Here is a 23,771-nt window from a genome sequence, read left to right on the forward strand (position 1 = left end):
TGGTCAGTCGCAGGCGTTAGCTCTGGCCCTGCTGTGTCACACTGGCAGTGGACCTCAGCAAGTTATGCCTTTGCTTTGTGCTGGTCTTGTTGTGAGATTTAAAATGACTAAACGTAAAGAGCTTGGAGGCAGTTCTGGTACATGGTAAATTGGATATTATTAATTCTAATTACTGTCTTATCCATCCTGCACTGAAGCTTCCTATCAGCTCTTTTGTTTTTCATTTGGAACCTGCCTATCTCTCTCCGCAGCTCATCTCTTATCCTCTCTTCATTATGCTTTGCTTTGCCTTCCAGCTACATCGAACTGCACATAATCCTTCACCCCACCTCCATGATGTTTTGGCCTTTATTTTTGTCTAAAAGACATTTGTCTTGCTCATTCATTCTTTAGGACTGAGTTTTCCACCTCTTGAGTTTCTCTGAGTCCATTCTCCACCCCTTTGAGGTTTGTCTTGTTCTGCCATGTTTTGCACATACCTTTATCATTGGGCTTAATGTATTGGCTCCATTTTCTCTTTCTCTTTCTCTCCTCCTTTTGACGGAGAACTCCTGAAAGAAGGGGTCAAGCATTAATTGTCTCTACACTCCAGCTTTTTCTTGACACATAGTAGACTCTCAACAAATACTTGTTAATAAATGAAGTGAGGACTTTACCTATTTTAAATACATTGTCTTATTGTGAGAATCATTTTTTCAATTAGCTAGAAGGGGCAAAATTTACTTTAGTAAATTTTGAAGTGGGGAAGAGCAACAGGACCACTGCTCTGGCCTTACTTGATAGAGGCCCTTTGTCATCCTAAGGCAGGGTTAGAATTTTGGGAGGCTTGGGCTGGACAAAAACCCTGGCAAACCCAATTTTGCCTCTGATGGATCTTAGAGTTGCAGTCATTTGTTTGTAAAGGCAGTAGTTCCGTATTTAAGTTATTGTAGTAACATCAGCTATTTGGTATTTGATAATATTTTTCTAATGTTTGAAAAGATTTTTTTCCCTCATATTGAAACTTCAGTGTATTGTCCTGAAAAATCTCAACGTTATCCAATTTTAGACATGTGGTGTAACATTTTCTCCTTGTTTGTCTGAGTTACCTGGATTTTAGTTTAACAACCCATAAATGTAGCTTGCTGGGTTTATAAATAAATAAATAATTTATATAAATAAATTTATATAAATTATTTATTTATATAAATAGTAAATATTATTTATATAAAAAATAAAGCATATCATTAGAGTACAATAAAACAGTACTATTTTGGTTAATAGAGAATACGTGGAAGAAGGTAACATGTGTCACAATGGATGGGTTTATTTATTTATGGATTTTAAGAATTCAAAGGAAATAAAAGGTGATAGCTTGCTTTCCAAAAGCATATCACAGTGGCCCTTTAAGGAGCTTGCAGTTCCATCTGATAAACACATAATAATGATCTGAAGTCTAAGGAATTTTTTTCCATTATCCCCTGCAGCTTTGCCCTTTCGGATGAAGCATACAGATCCCTACGAGATCAAGATAAGGACCAATGTATTCTCATTACTGGGGAAAGCGGAGCAGGAAAAACAGGTAAGGCTCCTACCAAGCAACTCTGCAGAAGGTAAATGCTGCACAGAATGACAACAGCAAAGAGGACCAGTGGGGCCTCCTTAGCAAGATCTGTCGCAGGGCCACTGTGAGGGTGCTTCTGCAGGAGGATACTGGTTAGGAACACAGAATGCTCTCTGGACTCCCCAGAGAAACAAGGTGCCTATCCAAGGGGATTCCAACCAATATGAAGTCTAGTGCTGGATTCTAGACCTTTTTAGCGTAGTCTCTGGATGGTGCAAGATCTTCTTACTTTTCTCCCAAGACATTAAACCTGTGTGCTCTTACAGATTCAAACTGCTTCCCCAAGAATGCCAATTTATTTAGGTTTTAAGAGGGTACAAACACACTCTACCTTTGCTAAAAAGTGAGAGAAGATACCAGAAAAATGCTAACATTTTACTCAAGAGTTTTCCTCTGAAGCCTGAAGAATTGAGATTTTTATATGTATTTTTTAGACCTGGCAAGCTTCACATAAAAAAACCCTCCAAATGGAAGGGTTATGCTTTTTTCCCCTTGTGCTTTTAATAAATGCAATTCATATGATTGGTGGTCTTGAGTGAGAAAATGACTTTACAGATGGTGCCCAGCTACCTGGAAAAGATTCAGAAGAGCCACATTCTCTGAATTCAACCTTAGAAAGGTTTAAAGCTGCTCTTATCAGTGGGTTTTTTTTTTTTTGATGGAACTGATGAGTCTGTGGAGGAGGAAGATGGTGAGGGAGATGGTATTTTTGTAAAGTTTCATCTGTAAAATGCTTTTGTTTTATAGAGAAGAATATGATAATTGGTCAATTATTTTAGTATTCAAAGGTGGAATTTTAAATGTTTCTATTCTACATGGCTGGTTAGTTGTAACATTTACACATTTTGAGTTCCCATTGATCAAGAGAAGAAAATCTGCCATAGGTGTTGAGTCAACTGACTGAATCCATTTTATTCACAAGCTCTTAGAAAGATTTGTGCCTTGAAAGGCTCACTATCTACATCGAAATGGTTTTCCTTCTACACCTACTCTTTACTCCGCTTGCCTTAGGAGTAACTCCTCCCTGCACCCCATGCAGCTGAAGAAAGAGTGGTTAGATGAATGTGTCCAGCCCCCTTTCTTGAGCCCTTTGGAGACACCGAGCACCATTGTTTTGCAGGGCTAGGCAAGTTCTAGGCTCTAGGTGGTCAGAAATGAAGGGAAAAGGACTGGCATGTAAGAGCCTTAGGTAACAGAAAACATGGTGTCATATTGTTGAAGGGATTTTAGTTATAAACCACCTGGTGTAGGCTCCTCCACATGGGACAGCCAAACTCCTTTTGAAGTGATGAAGTCTCACCACTTTGAATGGCACCCCCCTGGATTTGTTGTACAGGTTCAGCTAACAAAATTCTTCCTTACCTAGAGTTCAATTCTGCCTCTACCTGTTTGTCTTCAGTCTGCTATCTGGAACTTTACCATATTTGTCTTCCTTCTCCTCTACAGGACAATCACTCAGTTATTTGAAGTCAACATTTTATCTTTCTAGGGCTAAAAATCCCTTTTCTTCAAATTTTCTCATTTTATACACGTTGATTTAATTCATTCATCCAGAAAAAAAATTATTGAATACCAACTTAGTGAAAGGTACTATACTAGGGACATAGACACTGTCCTTGCCCTTATCACATTTCGTTTAGTAGGGGAGATAAACAATAGCTCTTTACATAGACATATATGTACGTACCTATACATACAAATTACATGCAAAACATAAGTGGAGTGAAGGAAAATCACATGGTGCTTATGAGAGCACGTTACAAGAAGAATTGGATCTTACAAATCTCTCATTATCTTGGTCCTGTTGTTCTGGAAACATCCTAATTTGTCAATATGCTTCATGAAATTGCATACCAAAACATAAACAGAATACTTGAGGTTTGGTCCTGGTTGTAGTGGAACTCTTATCCTTTTTCTTTTTGAGACAGAGTCTCGCTCTTATAGCCCTGGCTGGAGTGCAATGGCGCGATCTTGGCTCACTGCAACCTCCGCCCTCTGGGTTCAAGTGATTCTCCTGGCTCAGCCTCCCACGTAGCTGGGATTACAGGTGCCCACCACCACGCCCAGCTAATTTTTGTATTTTTAGTAGAGATGGGGTTTCACCATGTTGGCCAGGCTGGTCTTGAGCTCCTGACCTCAGGTGATCCACCCACCTTGGCCTCCCAAAGTGCTGGGATTACAGGCACGAGCCACCGTGCCTGGCCTATTATCCCTCTTAATGTGGACTCTGAGCTTCTATTAATATAAAGCATGTATTGACTCATACTGGTCTTTAAATCAAGTAAGATATTATAGGATTTTTTTTTTTCACAGTAACTTCCATTAGGTCAGATCTGCTCAATCTACTATTGATGAACAAAATTATTTTAAACTTACATGCAGAATATTGTATTTTTTTTTAAATTAATTTTGGTCCATTGTTATAGCCTCTTGAGAAGCTGACAAATCGTGATTCTTTCCCTTCCCTTAGGATTGCTGTCATTTTGCTGGGTGATAATGATACTAGCTAACCCACGTTCAGCACTTATCACGTGCTGGGCGGTGTGCTTATTTACATGTATGAGATAAGTATTTTTGTTATTTCAGTTTTTATGATGGGAAAATAGGAACACGGAAACATTAAGCAATTTGCCAAAACTTATACAGTGAATAAGTGGCAGAGCTGGGATTTTGAATGCAGGTAGTGTAGTTATAGAGTCCCTGCTTTTATCCACCGTACTAAGCTGCATCTCTGTACCTTGAACATGGTACAGAGTAGTTCTTGAACATGATTCTTTCCGAGTGCCACACTACTTTGCCCATGTTGGTAAGTCTCCTTCAACTAGCCTCCCATGTCTTCTTAAGGGAGGGATTTTGTATTGTGTTTCTACTACCTAATTTAATGGCTGCCATACAGTAGGCAGTCAGTACATATTTAAATAATTGAATGAACATCATGTACTAATCCAAGGAGCCAGCCTCCTGTCTTTATTTAAGTAATTGACAAAAACACTGAATAGGACTGGGCCAAAGACTGATCCATATGAAAATTGCCAGGTCTCATTTAAAATATGTCTATCTTACTAAAAATTAGTTGATTTGCTTAGTTCTGGGTATCTTTATCTTTCTCCATTTTTTTCCTTAGGCAGTCTCAACTATTTTCCAATAACGTTAATGTGTTCTACATTTATACTGCTAGTTAAAATACCTCTTGGCTGATCTCCCAGCTATGTATTTACTGCCTGTCTGACATCTCTACTTGGGGTCTAACATGCATCTCAGACTAAGCATGTACAAAATGGAACTCTTGATTTCTCTCTTTACCCTCTTATAACCAATCTTTCTGATCTCAATAAATGAGACCACTAGTCAACCTAGTTATCACACATAGAAATGTTTGTTATCCTTGATTTCTTCCTTTCCTGTATTTCCCATATCAAATCCCTTTCCTAATTTTGTCAGTTCTGGCTCTAGAATATATCTCATACCAGGCTCTCTCTTCCTTTTCTTTTTGTCCACATGGAGACTCACAAGCCACCAACCATTATCTCTCATAAGGATTATTTGTAGCAATGTCTAATGGGTTTCTCTCCTTTCTCTCTTGATTACCCCTAATTCCATTTTACAGACCCCAGTCTTTGCTTGTTCAAATCTCTCTCTCTCTCTCTCTTTATCTCTCTCTGTCTCTGCCTCTTAACCTGTGGGAAACTTTACAGGACATGGGCATCTTGAGAAAATGTTTTTACCCCTTCCATGTCACTAACCAGTTCTTTCAGGTGAAACAGAATTTAATTCTTAGAAGCAGTACAGCTTCTTGTTTGTCTCTAGGTTGACAAATGAAAATGGTGGCAAGGCAAGTTAGAAACTCTGTTCCTTGCTGAAGGCATGTGTACTGATGCTGAATCTATGCCCACCCCTCCCCCCATCCTATTTGACTCTATCTACAAGCACACATATTCACTTCATATTGCTTCATTTTTATTTTCATTTGGAAGAAGAAAAGAAAATATTCCTAAGCCTCTTTCATTCTTACGTTCTTTAGCTTTTTATTTAGCCTTCTTTGTGACTAATGGTTTTTTTTTTTAGGATACTCTAATTGTATCAATTCGTTCCTAAATGAGTCATCAGAAGTGGGTTGCGGTCATTGTTTTGATGGGTCTTGGCCAATTCTTCATCTCCTCTGGAACATGTGTTCTGAGAAGACAGCACGTCCACTAATTAGCTATGTCAGTATGTGACATCTGCCTTCTCAGAGAGTTCTTAACACTACTACTTCCTCCTGGAGCCAGATTCCATCTCCTGGTGGGCTCATGTATCTTCCTTACTGAAAAACTGAGTGGAGGTTGCTAGCGCTGTTTCAGAGGATTGGCATCCATTTTTCTTAGGAAAAAAAATAACTACCACCCTATTTCTCTGGTAGAACTCTAGTAGTAAAATGGAGTTCATTCTTCTTTTTTATAGTTTTCTCTTGTTATTTTTCTGCTTGACGATTTGTTCTATTGGTTTCAGTGCCCAAATCACCACTTGAAATCCTCTTCTCCTTGTCATCTTCCCTGGATTTAGTCCTTCTGGGGATCCTGTTGCCCTTTATCAGAAGCTGGAAAATGGACAGCACTTCCCAGGGCTTGTCACCCTTTCCTCTGGTAGTGCCATTGTGTTTACAGTACATAGAATTAGGTGCTGCTTCAGGGAGGAGGCTGGAGGAGGGTCCAACAGAGACCCTAGAGCATTGCTTCTCAAATCTGCGGTGAAGCACCAGTTCCAAATCTCATGTTCATCATTACTACAAAAATGAAATAACAGACAAAATAGAGCATTTAAACCTTAATTTTTTCTTTTAGTTTCAACAGGCAAAACAACCAACCAAATTAGTACAGAAACTTTTAAAAGCCTACTTGCATGTGTAGATCACTTAATAGTCTGTGGATTGACCAACTTGGAGTCGTGCTGGTCCTTGGACCATACTTTGAGTAATACTGCCTAGAAGTCACTCAAAGCATTTGTGTTGTTTTTGAGCTACTGTGCTTCTTGGACCCCGTGATGAACTATCGTCTTGGGTGCTTCAGCTTTCTGTTATCACTAAGACGCCTGGAGCCGGGAGGTGGATACTGCTCCTGAGAGTGGTTCATTTTGAATACCCACTTAGCTACATGCTTCGTAGCACCTAGCCCTTGAGTCCTTTTCACTTATAGAACCCAACAGCTTCTCCTACCTCTCAGTCCACTGTAGACACACAGTGGTTTGCTGACTTACTCTATTTTCTTTCTTTTTTAAAGCAGTGGTACAAAAACTGCTTAATATTTTATGACAGTTTTAATTGTCTTTAGTCTATCAAATTGAGTAAAGCCAAGAATATGTGTGTTGTTTAAAGTCTCTGTTTTATGGAGATTACTTACAGGAAAATAAAATGATGGAAGATAATATAGAAATTTCAGTATATAGTTGTACAAGGAATTTGGAGTGGGGGTTTCATCTCAGTTTTGAGCAGAAGAGGGATGCCAGGCCATTTTGAAATGTCATATCATCTTATGCACTAAAATTGTTTTTGTGTACATGTGTTCATTAAAAATTTTGTTTTAGTAAATAAATGAAAGAAGATGATTAACATTTATTGAAGGCCTGGAATGTGCTGTGTGCTTGACATATAATATCTCCTTTCAATAAAAGTCTTTACTTAATAGTTTGTATAGAACCACCATGTAGTATTAGAGGGCTTATTTTATAAGAAGTAATTAACTTAACTGGGTCATAAACCCTCCTTGGCAGATGATGATGTTATTGGTCTTACACATTGGAGACACTCTTAAGCTGCGGAGTTATATAACGTGGGCACTTAGGGAGAGGCATGAACTCTTTTGAGTCCTTTGGGGTGCTATTTAATTCATTACTGCTGTGCTAAATGAAAAATTCATCAGACCTCATAAAAGTGCCCAAGTATTTTTAGGCATTGAACTCACAACTCACTCCGATGAATACAGATGGTTTGTGGAGAACCTTTCAAGCACTGATGGGGGCAGGGGGGCAGAATATGAGGGAACCATCAAAACTACATTTTTCCAAGGACATCAGAGTAAATCTCTGGGCCTGAGAAGATGATCCCAACATTAGGAAACATAATTATTTGGTTTCTAATTTTACAGTTACATCAGTTTCTAGGAACTCTTCAGCCATCTGCTAGAAGAGTTATGAAGCCTGCCTTGCTCATTAAGACCTTTGGTTCTAAACCCCAAATGACCTTATGTATCTGCAGTGGTTCTCCAACTGGACAGTGACAGAGATGCCACTGACTTACTGTAGCCTAAACATTGGCGAGCATTTCACAGTGTTGAAAATACCCACACTGAAGCAGAATAGATAAGTGAAGTCAAGGCCAAAATGTAGTGAGCTTTTGTTTTGTTTTTCCCCTGTGTGAGAAAGACCCCTCTCCATCCGTGTGTTTTATATAAATTATCAGAGATTTTGTGGCCCTCTTTCAGAAGAGGATGACATACAGGCTTATTTCAATAAAAACATCACCAGTTGTGACTTCCCTTGTAGCAAAGGCTGCGTCTGTCATTGCAGGGCCCATGCGTTTAGTACTCTGGAACACTTCACTGCTGCCTGTTAGATCCATTTGGATGTGCGGTAGCTGGGTTATTTTGCAGCACAGTAGACTCCAGACTGCTAAAAGGTGGTTTCTCCAAGCTGTAGAGTGCTTGTTTTGTTGAACACAAACATGGCCTCATTGATTTAGGCATTCACTCTTTAGCCCTAAACTCTGGTCTAGGGCTCTGAACCACCAGACCTACAAAAGCTCAATTCCTAGAAAAACTTTGGTGTCTTAACTAGAGAGATAGAGAGGTAAAGAAGGAGATAAATAAATGTGTACGAATAAATGTATGGCCCTCTCTATATGCCATATGACCTGTAGATCAATATGCGACATACATGATATTGCCTATATCTATGAATTTATCCATAGAGACCTGTTACTCCTGGATAAATTTATTAGAAGCTCTGTGAAAAAAGTGCACAATAATCCTTGCCTATTCTCAAGCCTTTTTTCCCCCGATGCAGTGATTGAATCCATGTGGAACCTGCTCCATTAACATAGATAGGTTTAGGTATCTTAGGCATGAGATTCCCATCCTTTTGTCATCATCACAATTGTCTTTCCTTGAATTGTTTTCCCTTTCTCATTCACCTTCCGCTACTTCACAATGCTTTCTTTCATTAAAAAGATTATTATATATGAATTTATATAATTCTATGTTGTGTGATAATTACATGATAATACATATTATTCACAGTACAGTGCAAGGTGTCAGAGAATACAGAATTCAATTAGTTATTCTTACCCTTACAGGACTTTAAAATCCTCACACATTTAAACTGTCATCTGTACTTCCTTTCCATTGTTTCTAGAAATTAATTCTGATCTAGATGTTCTGATCCAGAAGTATTTTGTAACAGGCCCTTTGTCCATTAGTGAGGAATATGTGTTAACCCTAAATGTTCTGCCATTTTCTGATGAGAAGAGATTTTGACCCCAGAGGCTTCATATATTTTGTTAGTCCAGCTGTTGATGAATTTTAAGATTCAAGTTACATTCTAACATATATATATGTACGTAAGTTTACATATATAAAGTATCTATGAGTTAGAGAAAATGATGAACCAAGAATTGATTCTAAACAATGCTGTTACATTTTGTCTATTTTAAATGACAATATTCTTGTATTTAACAGTCAACATAATTCAAAAACCAGACTTTGAAATATGGTGGATGATACTCCATTTTTGATTCTCCTCAGAAATGCAGTTTTTCATTATAGAGGTTATTATGTAAAGGTTTGATTTGTATAAGTATATAAATATTTGAATACAGATCCAAATTTATTTGAACTTTAGCACCAAAGAGTCAAAAGGAAATGAAGCACAAAGTCTCATGAGGTAACTATTATTTCCAGTTTCCAGCGTGGCGAAATATTATGAAAACTGTTCCTTAAAGTATGTTGGACCTTGTAATTCATCCTTACTGGTTTATTAATTTCTCTAAAGTAGTGCCTGTGTAATGAACTACTTGAGTTAAAGGTCAAGTATTATGTCAGGAAAAAAAAATTATAAGAGTTGTCTCTTTTAAATAGTGTGATTTTTTTTTTGGAGAGAATACTGTTAATACCAGCTTCCAAAAATGACTTATTAAGATGAGCCCAGTAGTAGAATTCTTGAAAATAGTTAAGAATCTGAAGATTTTTTAACAACTTGGAAATAAATTATTAAAACAGCTTGAACTTTATTCTCAAACTATATTTAAAAATTTTATTTGAATTGCTTAAATAGGTTTTAAAGTTAATAAAGTGATTCTTAATTTCAGTTTAAATGAATCCATCTTTATATGCCAGGAGATATTATGGGTTTATATATACTTTAACAGCCAAGTGATGTAAGCCTGACCCACATTCCAGGAGATCTGCTCCTGGTGCCATTTTCAAACACATTTGACCCTGAGAGAACTTGATCCCATCTTGTTCTGGCCATTAAAAAGGTCTCTGAGAGGTCAAATCAATTCTAGTAGCCACCAAAAGATTCTCATTCTTGGTTGATTTTCCCCCCCACCACCACCCTGCTAAAGCAGTTGTCCTCTAAGTTCATCCTGGACCAGAACAGGTTTTCAGAGGACTCAATGTAGCCGTGAATCTGAATTTTGAGGTTTTGAAGTTTGGCCACAGTAAGGTCCATAATTACCAGAATAAACAAAAGAGCCTGACCTAAACTTTATATATTTTTGGTCAGTTTACCTAAAAGAAAACTTACCTTTTCATCTAAAATATGTGAGTGTGTATTTGTGTGTGTGTGCATTAGTATGTTTGTATATTTGCCACTGTCTAAGACAGTTATTTTGCTGATAAATGTTTTCAGTCTCCTAGTATTACGATGGATAGATAGGCCAGAAATTTATGTCAAGAAAGAAGCATATACATAATATATGTGAGAGTTCAGGTGGGGATGGGGAACAAAGAATGCCACTGAGAAAGCAGAAACATGAGAAAGCAGGCCTGGAGGGGATTGCTTCCAAGGCCAGGCTACAGAGTTGGATGCCTGGGTGATTGAAGAGAGCTGCCCCAGTGCTGGAGACTAGATAGCACCGGATGTTAGGAACCTGCTAGGAGGGCAGCCTCACCTGAATTGAAATTGAAAGGCAGAGAGCCTAGAAAGTATCCTGAAGTGAGCAGGGAAGAGCTATACCTTGGACTAGAGGGTAGAGGGCAATGTGGCCCCCAGGAGTGAAATGAAATATAATAGTATATAAAGTCTTTGTCTGTAAGTGATGGCTCAGGACAGCCTGAATGGTGTAACAGGATTATCTATGTATAATTCACCGGCTTTTTTCTAGTTAAACCATGAGAATAATGGAAAATGTAGTTGAGGAACTTTAAATGTTGGTGGTTGTGTTATGTGGACAGTAAGTGCCCTGTGAAAGAACGGTATTGCAAAGGTGGAAAGATGGTTGTTTCTCAGTTACAGTCTTTAAAGGGAGACAGCAGAAATCAACCACACAGATGACCAGACAACCTATTTGGATTCCTTTTCATTACCCAGAAAGCAAATTGGAGAGAGTTACCTCCAACCATTGAAGAAGCACCTAATGTCCCACCATAGTTCTGTGCTCCATGAGATTGTTTACTTCCGCCTTAATGTATTTGCCAGTACTCCAGAAACAGACATCTTAGGACTTGAGAGCTTTATGTGACCTGCATAGATTCTTGGTCTTCAGTGGCTCCTATTGGTTGATGCTTTTAGGTTGCGCAAAAGCCCTCAGGAACACGTTGGGCAGTGTGCTCAAAGTGGCATTCCAATTTTTCACTTATTATTTTCCCAATGGTGGGAGATGGGACTGGAATCCACCTGCAGGTCTCCTGTGAGACAGTTAAGATTGCCTCATTATACCTGTAGGCAGAGAGACCCTCCCTCCAACTTGGAGGAGGCTCACCTGCCCACTGACAGTGGCAGTAGAGCAAAGACTTGAGACAAAGCAGGATGTGGAGAGACTGGTTTCCTTACCTTAACTACCCAGACCAGGGAATATGTTTTCTTCTGCCAACATAAAATAGTCAAGCATTTTCTGTGTCCCGGTTACGGAACATTAGAACAACTAATTAGGACAGCCCAATCAATGGAAAACAGATTCCATAGAAAATAAATTAGGGAAACAGCATTCTAGATCCTTTTTTAGAGTTCAGCAGTGCACGCGATCATATTAAAAGCTCTGAGAAGCCTTTTGATAATGAAAGTGGTTTCACTGCATCTGACTCACTGTAGCTCCACATCCACTTTGGACCTTATTTTCCTTAAATATCTATTAACATTTCTTGAAACTTAGTGTTAAAAGAATCAGAAGCTAGGAGGCAGATGCCGAGAGAGGGGACACGGACTGATAGGGAAAGGATAAAACCACCAAAGACATGTTTAGTCCACCTCCCCAGTTTGAGCTAAAAAATTTTTAGGTGGTTTTATCCTTTGCCTCATGTGGCCTATTCTTTAGCAGCTTTAGTAACGGGGTTACTAGTGAAGCCTATTAAGACTACCATGTCTGGAAAAGGCTGCGTTTTTTTGTTATTAAATCCTTACATTGGCTGCTTAGTTTTTGAATTAAGTTGAAGAATAATGAATTTGGTCTAATTATGAGCAAACCAGTTTTTTGGTTTTTGGTGTTTTTTTTTTGAGACAGAGTCTTGCTCTGTTGCCAAGGCTGGAGTGCAGTGGTGCGATCTCAGCTCACTGCAACCTCCACCTCCCGGGTTCAAGCACTCCTTCTGCCTCAGCCTCCCAAGTAGCTGGGACTACAGGCGCGTGCCACCATGCCCGGCTTATTTTTGTATTTTAGAAGAGACGGGGTTTCACCATATCAGCCAGGCTGGTCTCAACCTCGTGACCTCATGATCCGCCCACCTCAGCCTCCCAAAGTTGCTGGGATTACAGGCGGGAGCCACTGTGCCTGGCCGAGCAAACGACTTGGAACTTGTGATTTGGAACATATCTTTGAAGAAGAGCAGTCTTTTAAACTTTAAAAATACGTTTGGTAAAGATACCCAGGTTACCAAGTTATTTGTGGCTTATCAGTATATAATATAATAATTATATATAAATGATTGCTTTAAGAAGATAATTCTGATATTTTGTTGGTCATGTTACTAAGCAGTTTTTTTAACAGCCCAGTGATAAACTTTAAGCACAATTTTTATTATGTCTGAATTAATGACATGTCACTGAATAGAAAGCACAAATATTTTAGAAAGGTATCCAAAACATTATTTACTCCTCTAGGAATAAAGACATTTGAAAATGCCGTTAGTGGGTCTTCTCCCACATTTCCTCCTCCCCAAAAAGATTTTTTAAATTTCTGTGTTATTGATTAATATGGCTTATTTTCATCCACAGAGGCCAGTAAGCTTGTCATGTCCTATGTGGCAGCTGTTTGTGGAAAAGGGGCAGAAGTTAATCAAGTTAAAGAACAGCTTTTACAGTCCAACCCGGTCCTGGAAGGTAGGATGTGTTATGTACATTAAGTCGGTGTGACTCGAACAGTAGATTGAGTTATGTGGGTGCTTTGAGTACCTGGTCTGCTGGGAGGTATTCTGGGAGGGAAGAGGAAGGAAGAGATTCAGGCCAAGACCTGCTGAGCAAATAAGCCGTGTTCTAGAACCTCTTGGCCTAAGTGTTTAGCAGAATAGTTTACTAATGTAAAATGGGCTTCCTCACTTAACAGTCACTTTTCCCCACTCAATTTTTATTTGAATTCTTTAAATTTTGATTAAAAATAATCAACTGATCATTTGCATGTGATGGTGCAGTGCTGTTTTATTATTCAGGATAACACCTGTGGCTGATTATTTTTGTTAGAGAAATGAGGGCTCACCCCGAGAAACACTTAAGGACTCATTTTTTCCAGAGTCATAGAAAGCCTAAACCTGACTGGAGAGTGCTCAAATTCTCTATTTAGTTCTCTGTCTTAGCTTGGGCTGCCATAACAAAGTGCACAGACTAGGTGGCTTAAACAACAGAAACTTATTTTCTCAAACCTCTAGAGGCTAGAAGTTCAAGATCAAGCTGTTGTCCAGGTAGATTTTATTCTGAGGCCTCTTTTCTTGGCTTGTAGATGGCTGCCATCTTGCTGTATGCTCACTTGACCTTTTCATTGTGCTTGAGTGGGGAGAGGTGAGAGCAAGCTCTCTGGAATCTCTTCTCATAAGACCACCAGTTCCATCTTGAGGGCCTCACCCATCATGACCACATCTCACCTTGATTCCTTCCCACAAGCCCCACCTCCTAATACTAGCTTTTTGAGGGTTAGGGCTTCAACATATGAACTTTGTGGGGAGATAAGCATTCAGCCCATAACATCATCAGAAAACAAAACCAGAAACGAGTTTCCTTAATGCCATGGAGAATGGCATACAACATCAGTATGAACTACCTTGGCATTGGAAACAGTATATCAAAGTCTTTCCCTACTGATGGCAAGCTATTAAACTGCTTTATGGCTGGGCACAGTGGCTCACACCTGTAATCCCAGCTCTTTGGGAGGCCAAGGCGGGTGGATCACTTGAGGCCAGGAGTTCGAGACCAGCCTTGCCAACGTGATGAAACGCCTTCTCTACTAAAAATACAAAAATTAGCTGGGCATGGTGGCACACGCCTGTAATCCCAGCTACTTGAGAGGTTGAAACATGAGAATCGCTTGAGTCTGGGAGGTGGAGTTTGCAGTGAGCCAAGGTCACACCACTGCATTCCAGCCTGGGCAACAGAGGAAGACTCTGTCTCAAACAAACAAAGAAAAAAAAAAACTTGTTTTATATTGTAAGCGACAGAGGGAGACTCTGTCTCAAAAAAAAAAATGCTTTATATTGTAAGCATGTCTTTACTGTCACTTAACATATTTGTTGTGGTGGAGTAAGGTTTCTCAGCCTCAGCAGTGTTGGATTGCTTACATGTTGCTGTGGAAGGGTGTCCTGTGCATTGTAGGATGGCCTGTCCTGTGCATCTCTGACCTCTGTTAGCTGCCAGTTGCACCCCTGCCCCTAGTTGTTACAGTTGAAAGTATCTCCAGACATTGTCAGATGTCCCCTAGGGAGTCAGAACCACCCTTGATTAGAATCTCTAGGCTAGATAAGTAGTTTGGTGGAAACTTTTGGTCCAAGTCATAGAAGTAAAGTCATGGAAGGATGAGATTCAACATGGATTAAAGCAGAACTGCTTTGGGGTAGTTTTTTCCCATTATGAAGGGTTAAAACCCTGCCCTGTTGTAGTTTGTACTCAGGCTCAGCCTCTCCTGCCCCTTCAGAGAGGCTCCCGAACACTGAGTATTCACTGTGACCCCAAGACACACTTCCCATGCTTCAGTTTCACCATTACAAGGACACACCATGCATCTGTATCCCCAGTTAGTAGCATAAGAGAGAAATGAAGGCAAATCATCTATTATGCTGTTTTTGATCTTTCCTCCATTGCAATATCTTAATAACGAAGCTATTATGGAAAGCGATATCTCTCAATTTTATTGTTCCATTATTTGACTTTTTGTTTATTGCCTTTTGCTTTTAAGTTAGGGTGCTATACATTTGCTGTATTTCTGCATATGCTTATTTTAAGAGTGCTGTGATGTAAAGGAGAAATGCTGAGGAATGCTGTAGCCTGCATCTGTGACTGGAATCTGGCTCTTTATTCAGTGGTATTTGGAACTAGGCTCCAGTGCAGGAAATAGAAGAAATGTCTACTGTGGGCATGCATTATCTTTTATGGGAATGCTTTACTTTTTAGCTGGAGCTGCTACTGTAAATGAACATTTAGAACAATGAACTTTAAAAAAACCAATTGAGGAATGTGTCTCAAGTGTTCTATAATGGAACACTTGCTTTTTATTCTGTGGCTCACAATAAAAGACTGTAGTGTTTAGGGTTGTGTTTAGTAATGTGCAACTCAGATTTGTTTGATGAAAAGATGGTTTATGGCTTGCAAATAGCACCCTGAATAAAGTTTCTTTGAAGCAATTCCTTCACTTGCCCCTGACCTTCAAGCCACAATAAACTGTCCTTTATGCGTCAACATCTCTAGTTGGACTTGGGGCTGTGCAAGTTAGCTAACTTGGCAGCCCTGCATGTTCACACCCACCACAAAAGACTAGCCTGTGAAAACACAAGAAATGTCATCGTCTTCATGATAACTAGGTCAATACACACCATTATCAAGGTTACATTCATGAAGGCCTTTTAACTGGTGGTGGACATGAGATAAGAATGGGAACCTCTCCAGCAAGCATCCTTTTTTGAATATTTTTAGTGTGCAAATTTCTTCATTCTGTATAGCATTTCAGCTCATCTTCTGCTGAAGACAGAATTTGCTGCCAGGGACCTACCAAACCATACTCAGCCCAAGCAGCATCTCTAAGGCAAAGAACTTTGCCTGTGTTGACTTAACCAAGCTTGAGCAACTATTTTTTTAAGAATCAAAAACACAAAAAAGCCACTCCACACAAAATATAATGCATCAAGTGTGGCTGCTGAATTACTGGAGTTAACATAGGTAAGCACACACCCTGTCTCCTTGATCAGAGACTTTTGACTGCTTTCAAAAGTCAGACCAGATTTTAGCCTGTAGTTCTCATTTGAACACTCAGTAGTCTAATCTGCTCCCTGTTTAATTTGAAGAAGTTATGGAGACCTCTAGAGATTTGATGCCTAGCCTCTGATTCCAGAAGTTTATTTCTGTTCACCACATTATTCATGCTAGCTGCCTTGTGGCCCCTGGATCCCAGTAACAGACTGGGCGGGTGGGAGGCTTGGTAGAAACAGAGGATCTCATGCCCCTTCCCAGACCCATTGAACCTGAGTCTGCACTTTATCCTCATGTAGTTAGTTTGCACATTAAAGTTTGAAATGGTAAAGATGGGCGGGGTGGGGCTTCCAGAGTGTCAAACAGGGATCGCCTCTACTTATACAACTTACGTTTAGGCTACTTAATCTTCTACTACCATGGCCCAGGTTAACTTGCTCCTATCTTATGCACAGGCTTGGTGAAACAATCCTTTTACCCTATGACTCCGTGCTGTTCCCTGTGTTAAACAAGAGCAGTGTGTGCCTGGACCAGCGTCAGCCATGGGGTTTTTAAACGCTGTCATTTAAAAGGGAGTCCTGTGAGGGATTTGTCTCCAGGAAACAGCTAAGATTGGAACATTTGTATTTTGCATTATGGGCCAAATTGTTTTTCTTTGTTGTCTGGAGAGTTTCACCTAGGTCTGATGTGCATAAACTGATGAAACCATGTAGCACTTGTAGCCTATTGGAAATGACTATTGTTTCCAAATCTCTTATTCTTCCTGTATTCCAGAGCTATATAATTAATAATATTTAAATAGCTTTATTTTAAAATTAATTAAACAATTTAAAGGTTCACATGCCATTCCCCATGATCTGGAAACTTCAAGTTCCATAAAGCCTTTGATAATAAGTAATCTCTGAAATAACCTTATTCAGTGATGATAATCCTAGAAGAGCATGAAGCTTTGCTTCCTGGTCACTCAATTGACTACTCTCTAAAACTGTTAAAAGGTGTTGAATTAGGTAAGATTAAGTTTACAGTAATACTTGAAAAAATTCCATGAGTCACAGGAATGATTCTCTTTTTCTATGAACTTGTAAGACATGGAAGCTTTAGCAACTTACTAAGACTTCTGTTAAGTATATTTCTATGGAAGTTTTGGACAGAAATATCATTGCTACAAGTTGTATTTTCCAGAAATCATAGATTTCAAATACTGTATTTGCTTTATCTTTCTGCTTGAGATTATTATTATTTTTTTAACCATACATCTGTTTCTTTCCTACTAGCTTTTGGAAATGCCAAAACTGTAAGGAATGACAACTCCTCTAGATTTGTAAGTATTTGTATAAGCATAAGTGTTAACACTAATATTTAGCTCATGTATGTTTAAACAACCAGTAGATGTTTAATATTTCTTAATACACACATTTTTAAAATAAGAGGAACATCATCTCTATTGAAACACAAAGTTCTATAAGGACTCTTGATTTCTGGAATTTTCCTTTTGAATTCTTTTTGGAGTAACAAGCAATTTTTATCATGTTTTCTTGACATCTTCTATCATAAAATCCCATAAGCAATTTAAATGAGGCTATTTAGAGTAACACTTTGCTTATCTGAGTTTGGTATTTAGAAATCAAGAATCAGAAATTAAGAGAAAGATAAACTGGGTCTCAAGTTTAGGGTTAGGGTGCACCATAACCCTTGTCCCTTATTCAGTGGGTCCAGAAAGGATGGGATGTATTTTAAAATTAATAGAGGTAAAGTCCATAGGCTTGGCAACAAAAGCAAGCATGTGGGGTGAGTGTGGGGCTGTAGAGTAGAACTGAATAATAAAAACCAAATCTATTTGGTGTTTTGAGCTTGATTGAGTTGGAAAATGCTACTTCTCCCTACAGGGTCCATCTTTCCAGCCTCATACCCCACTACTCCCTGGCCTGTGCCTTGCATGTTGACGCAGTGGGCTCCTCCAGCCAGGCCATGCTCTTGGGTGCCTCTACCCTTTACAGAGACACAGCTGCCTGGATGCAGCTGCAGGAAATGTTGAGTCTGATGGTGGTGTTTTGAAATTAATGTATACATTTTTATAATAAAAGATCATTTGTTTAATGAACCGTCTTCTCACATACCTTACTGATTGCCACCAGGGACAATTTTGATGATCTTTTATGCCTCCTTACGTGAGACCCTTCCTGACCTTTCTCCACCTTCTTCTTTTAGATCCCGTTTGGCTCTTTCCTCCTTAAGGTTATTTTGTGCTTAAGGCAGGACAGTGACTTCAAGGGAGATAGTTTTGATAGTTTAGAAAATGGCAGGCTAAGTAAGGTTCCTAATTCCAAGGCTGTGAATTTTTTCCATCAGATTAGCCCCTTAAGTTGTTATAACTGATTTGATCTGTGCCTTTTCCTGTTGTGGTAACATGGCTAATCTCATTACATAAATAGAATTAGAAGTGAAGTGTGGGCGATTGAAGTAATTCTAATGACCAAGCTTCTTTATGTGATAGAGATTTTATTTTTGCTGTTTGCAAATTACATGCACACACAGTATTTAATATTTGCAAATATATTTAGTCTATAGATCACAAAAATGTAAAAACCCATATTGCTTAAAAGGCTATTACTACTCAGTGATATTTGAAATCTAGTGAAAGGCTTGGCAGGTGATTTGGCTTATTAAGTAACTTCAGAGAAATCCTATTATAACATGGGTATTAGGATATGAGATTAATACCTGATTATGGGCTAAATCATTTCATGCCCAGTTTTTAGCAGTTTCTCTGCTTTGTGGTCTGTGACTTGACTAGTAATATACCCATGTTTTAATTTTATAGGAGGACTCTACTGTATTTAAAGTTACTACTGTACCTAACAGTGGTTTATGTACTTGCACTCCGGGGAAATTGCAATGTCTTTGACTTGCAAACCAGTCTGTGTTGGTCTGGTTAACCTGGAATGAATTCCTTGACCTCTTCACTGAGTAGTCTGATAGACCCTGCTATGTTGTAGTTAATGCTTGCTCATCGTAGCTCACATTTTGAACCAGTATTCCCATGGAGATGCCTCACAGTGTCCGCTCCCCACCACAGCAGCTGTAGTTTGACATATTGAGCTACGAGTTATTTCTGAGTGGACTAGTGACATGATCAGAACCCAGCTTTTGGCGAGTAATCAGGAAGTGGCTTAGTGGGAATAGTGTCATTCCACTATCAACTGAATTCTCAGGGCTGGCCACTCGTTGGTTTATCCCTGGTTGTCTTCCTTTTCCATTCTCTCCAGTGTTTATTCTACCCTCCTCAAACCTCCTATTTTTTTTACTCTCAGCTCATGATGTTACGCCTACTTCACAGAAATCACCATCGTCATCATACAGGCCTTCAAACTGAGTTAATCCTGCTTCCTGGTGCCTGACCTATATGTATGTCTATGTACACTCCTTTTACCTAGGCTCTAGATTCTGTCACCTCCTGTGGCCAGGGACCACCTTCTGTCAAAAGGATCCCCTCTTACATGGTCAACCTCTGACTCCTTTGACAGAGTAACCATTCTTTCCCTCCTTTGTAGCTGCTTCGCCTCCTTGGTCCCCCACCTTCTTGGAGGTCCTCCCTGTACACTGAGTGGTCTGGGCCACATGACTGGACTTTTTTTTTTCCTCTCTCATCTCCTGCATCCAACCTGGGCCTGTTCCTGTGACTCTCCGGGTAGCTCTCAATTCTGTTTACTTTTTCTCTTTGACTACTTCTACTTAAAGCCACCAACATTTCTCCACTAATCACTGTAGCCACCTCCTGTCAGCTACATCTTCTCTTGCTTCTTTCCTGTTCATTCCATGCTAGCCAGGGAAATCTTGTAAATAGGCAGGTTTGATCATGGCATCCTTGTTTAGGAGCCTTTAAGGACATGGCTTTGGTGTGACGAGAATATCTCAAAGTAATCATGTGCTCCAACTTCCCTCTCCAGCCTTGTTTCCCACTCATCCTCACGGTTGCCAATTCTTATGCCTACTCCTTCCTGGTCTCCCACCTCCTTGCCCACCTGACTTCTGCTGATACTTTGCAATTAAGATGGGGCAGATTTCCTACTCTCCCTTTGTTCCCGCTTCTTTGGCATAGCACCAGGACCCACTGTAGGACATATCCTCCTAGACTGGAATATCCAGTTGACCTGTCTCAATTCCCCCGCTAGACAGTAAGCTCCTTGAAGGCAGGAGCCATGCCATGCTTTCGCTTGTGCCTACTTCAGCTTTAAGGAAATGGTTGAGGGACATATCCTTATGAATAAGTGCAGACCTAAAAGGGTAGAGGACCCATGATGATGAAAAAAGAGAAGGTGCAGGAGCATGCATAAGCCGATAAAAAGGCACAAATTGCATTGTTGACTGAGTTCCATGTGATTGTATTTCTTCTCCCTTACCCTCATTTTGAAAATTAATGAGTTAAAGTAATTCTTAGGACATGAAACAAAACTAAAGACTTTACTTATTAGATCAACACACACTTTTCCAGACAAGAAACAGCTGTCACAGTTACTCTGTTATACTTGTTACTCTTTAGGCAATTATAGACCAGTTCTTTAACAATCAGAATATTAAACTCTATGTGTGTTTCTGTGTGTTTAAGATACTATCTATAAAGTGTAAAATGAACCTGCGTTATATATTGCTATTATAATCTGGGTGAAAAGCCAAAAAAAGTAATAATGGCCAGTGTGATTCTGACCTGTTCATAACACATAATCTTGTATTTGATTTGAGTAGATATAAAAACAGATCTCTGAACGTTTCAATTCATTTACTGATATGTTTCAAGTTCCTAGCAATGGCTTAAAACATATTCTGCCAATAAAAAAAGACTATCTTCCCAACCAGTCTGTATACACAGACAACTTATTTTTCTTCTGTTTTTATTTTTGAATTGAGTACATATCCTCCAGAAGTTTGAAAGATAATCTTAAATGGAAAAGTCACATGATGGCTGAGAAGATTTGTTCCTAAATTAGCAGTGGGTTATATTAGCTTTGAACTAATGGGGTATTTAGTATGAATTATTTATGGAGGCATGTTGTTTTGCATCGTGGTTATATAAACTGTGTCTTTCTTAGTTACATTTAAACAAATGTATAAAAATAAGGGCTTAGTCTGCTGTTCTCTAAGAAGTACACTGAGTGAACATTTTGAGATGAACTAGAAAACTCACAAAATCTTTCTTTGGCAGGGCAAATATATGGATATTGAATTTGACTTTAAAGGCGATCCGCTAGGAGGAGTAATAAGTAACTGTGAGTATTTTTCTTCAGTCCTTGTAAAGAAGTTCAGAATACTAAAACATATATTTATAGTAGAATAGTTTAGATACTTGTGTCTTTGAGGCATAAGAATATGTTTCCTTGCTTTATATTTAGACTTTAAGCTTTGCATTTCAGATTGTTTTATAATATAATGTAATTTATAAATCTTTTTAAAGATCACTTAACATCTTTACCTTGGAAAAACTTTTTAGAAGCTTGCTAAATAAATATTTGCCCTACTGTTTTTTATATTCTATAGGTCTTTTTAAAATCCTATAGGTCTTTAAGGCAATCCAGTATGAAAAAAAGATCCTCTAAGGGTTATTTTCTTTAACAAAATTCTTATGATAAAAAAAATAAATAATTGGTTTTAAATTATAACTTTTGAAGTAATATTTATTCAATAAAAGGAGTAGACCTGTACTTCAGTCTTATTTTGAGAAATGTTGCTTCTCTTCCAGTGTATTTAAGTGATTGGAATGTGATACACTTGTTAGGTAAAACAGATTTTTTTAACCTTCTTTAGACATGATTTGTGACTGTGGAAGTGAAATATTTAATGTGAAAAGTTAAAAAAAAAACAACAAAAAAACACAATCAGATGAGGTCTGCTCATACTAGCCCAGGTGCAGAGTTTTCTAAAGTGGGTGTATGAGTGCCACACAGGGTTTTCAGTGTCTCTTGTAAAAATGACAGTGCTGTCAGTGCTTTGGAGTTGTGGCACCCACAGCACAACCCTGATGTCCCTGCTCCTCTTGACTTGTGGTTGATTAGTTTGGAAAATGTAAGATGATGACTCAGGGCTTTGTGCACCTCAGCCACAGTCTGGTTATCCTCTGAGTCCTCTGGGTTTTTTGAGGACCATAGAACTGAACCTTCTCCTGCCCTTGCTTGCCTCACCATCCCATGGTGCTATTGGGATTGTTAAAATGAAAAAATTTATGTTTAGACCTAAAAAAAAAAAAAAAAAGAAAGTTGACTGAAGTATCCAAAGTGTGCGCATTTATTTTTCTTATAACAGTGGCGTTTCGTCTTCAAAGGAAATGTTATGCTGAACCCCAAAGAAGGTACCGGGGTAAAATGAGACCTGATCTGGTTGAAGAGGAGATGGGTAGCCCAGAATCCCGGCACTCTCAGATGCCACTGAGATCTTCCTGACTAGCCCTAGCAGAAGAATACCATTTGAAAATTATTATTTAGTAATTTGGTCAAACTATGCAGCCGATTAAAAAAAAAAAATTTAAATCATGATTCAGAGAGTAACCATCTAGGGCTAGAGGTTTCTCATCTTTAAAATGATAGGATTGAATTGGATGAATTCCATGGTTCTTCCCATTTCCAGCATTCTGTAGTTCTTAAATAACTTAACTTCTGGCTGGGCGCAATGGCTCATGCCTGTAATCCCAGCACTTTGGGAGGCTGAGGCAGGGGGATCACCTGAGCTCATCAGTTTGAGACCAGCCTGGCCAACATGTGAAACCCCTCGTCTCTACCAAAAATAGAAAAGTTAGCCGGATGTGATGGCGCATGCCTGTGGTTCCAGCTCAGGAGATTGACTTAGGAAAATCACTTGAGCCTGGGAGCTGGAGGTTACAGTGAGCCAAGATTGAGCCACTGCGCTCCAACCTGGGTGACAGAGTGAGACCCCATCTCAAAAATAAATAAGTTTCCATTTTAGTTTGCCCACCTACACACTTTTGTATGCCATGTGTTGGGATTGTCCATATTTATAAGAATGTTTAATTATTAGAGAAATGCCTTGAAGAGAAAGTTTTAATATGAATTGAAGTTGAATGGGATAGTGCTACTTACGTTAAATGATTTCATACACAAAATATGGGAGTAAAAGTACTCATGCAAACCACATACGATGTAACCAAAGGCAAGTGATTATAACCCCTGCCAAACTTGTTAGGAAAACTCTTTTTACAATATATGGCAGCTGATCAGAGCTATCCAGCTAGTGGTTTGCCTCAGTTTTAAGATCACCATTTTAAGGAATGATTAATATTTATTCTGAATGATATTCATGAGCCTTTAGTGCTTTCTTTTTACAAGACAAATTAACTCTAGCTATAAAATTAATAAAACACTTTTTAAAAATGAGAGTAGGTTTACTATTGTTTTCATTACAGAACTTATAGCTGAACATTTTGGAATGATTTAATCAATATTACTCTTGAGGATTTTAGGAAAATAATTCAGGATGATTTTATTATTATAAGGATTAGAAAATAACTTCAGTTTTAAATTTTGAAGTTTAAGTTCTAAGCACAAATGTCTTCTTGTCCCCTGATTCTTGCAGTATCCATGGAGAATAAATA

At 38.8% G+C, this 23,771-nt stretch overlaps 1 protein-coding gene across 9 annotated transcripts in view; it reads left to right on the top strand.

Moving 5' to 3' along the window:
- Positions 1 to 23,771, top strand: part of MYO1B (myosin IB) — a 179,473-nt gene that overhangs the window by 85,252 nt on the left and 70,450 nt on the right. For 5 of the 9 annotated variants that reach the window (XM_003825286.6, XM_008950629.6, XM_003825285.7 and 2 more), the window contains exons 4-7: positions 1,467 to 1,561; positions 13,004 to 13,108; positions 17,449 to 17,495; positions 21,375 to 21,438. In XM_003825286.6, the coding sequence (XP_003825334.1) occupies positions 1,467 to 1,561; positions 13,004 to 13,108; positions 17,449 to 17,495; positions 21,375 to 21,438 (311 nt within the window). The remainder of the gene's footprint in view (positions 1 to 1,466; positions 1,562 to 13,003; positions 13,109 to 17,448; positions 17,496 to 21,374; positions 21,439 to 23,771) is intronic. The other 4 variants (XM_055108900.2, XM_063595501.1, XM_063595502.1 and 1 more) reach the window with 1 other exon arrangement.

The sequence above is a fragment of the Pan paniscus genome, chromosome 13 (genome assembly GCF_029289425.2).
Source record: "Pan paniscus chromosome 13, NHGRI_mPanPan1-v2.0_pri, whole genome shotgun sequence".
Taxonomy (NCBI): Eukaryota; Metazoa; Chordata; class Mammalia; order Primates; family Hominidae; genus Pan; species Pan paniscus.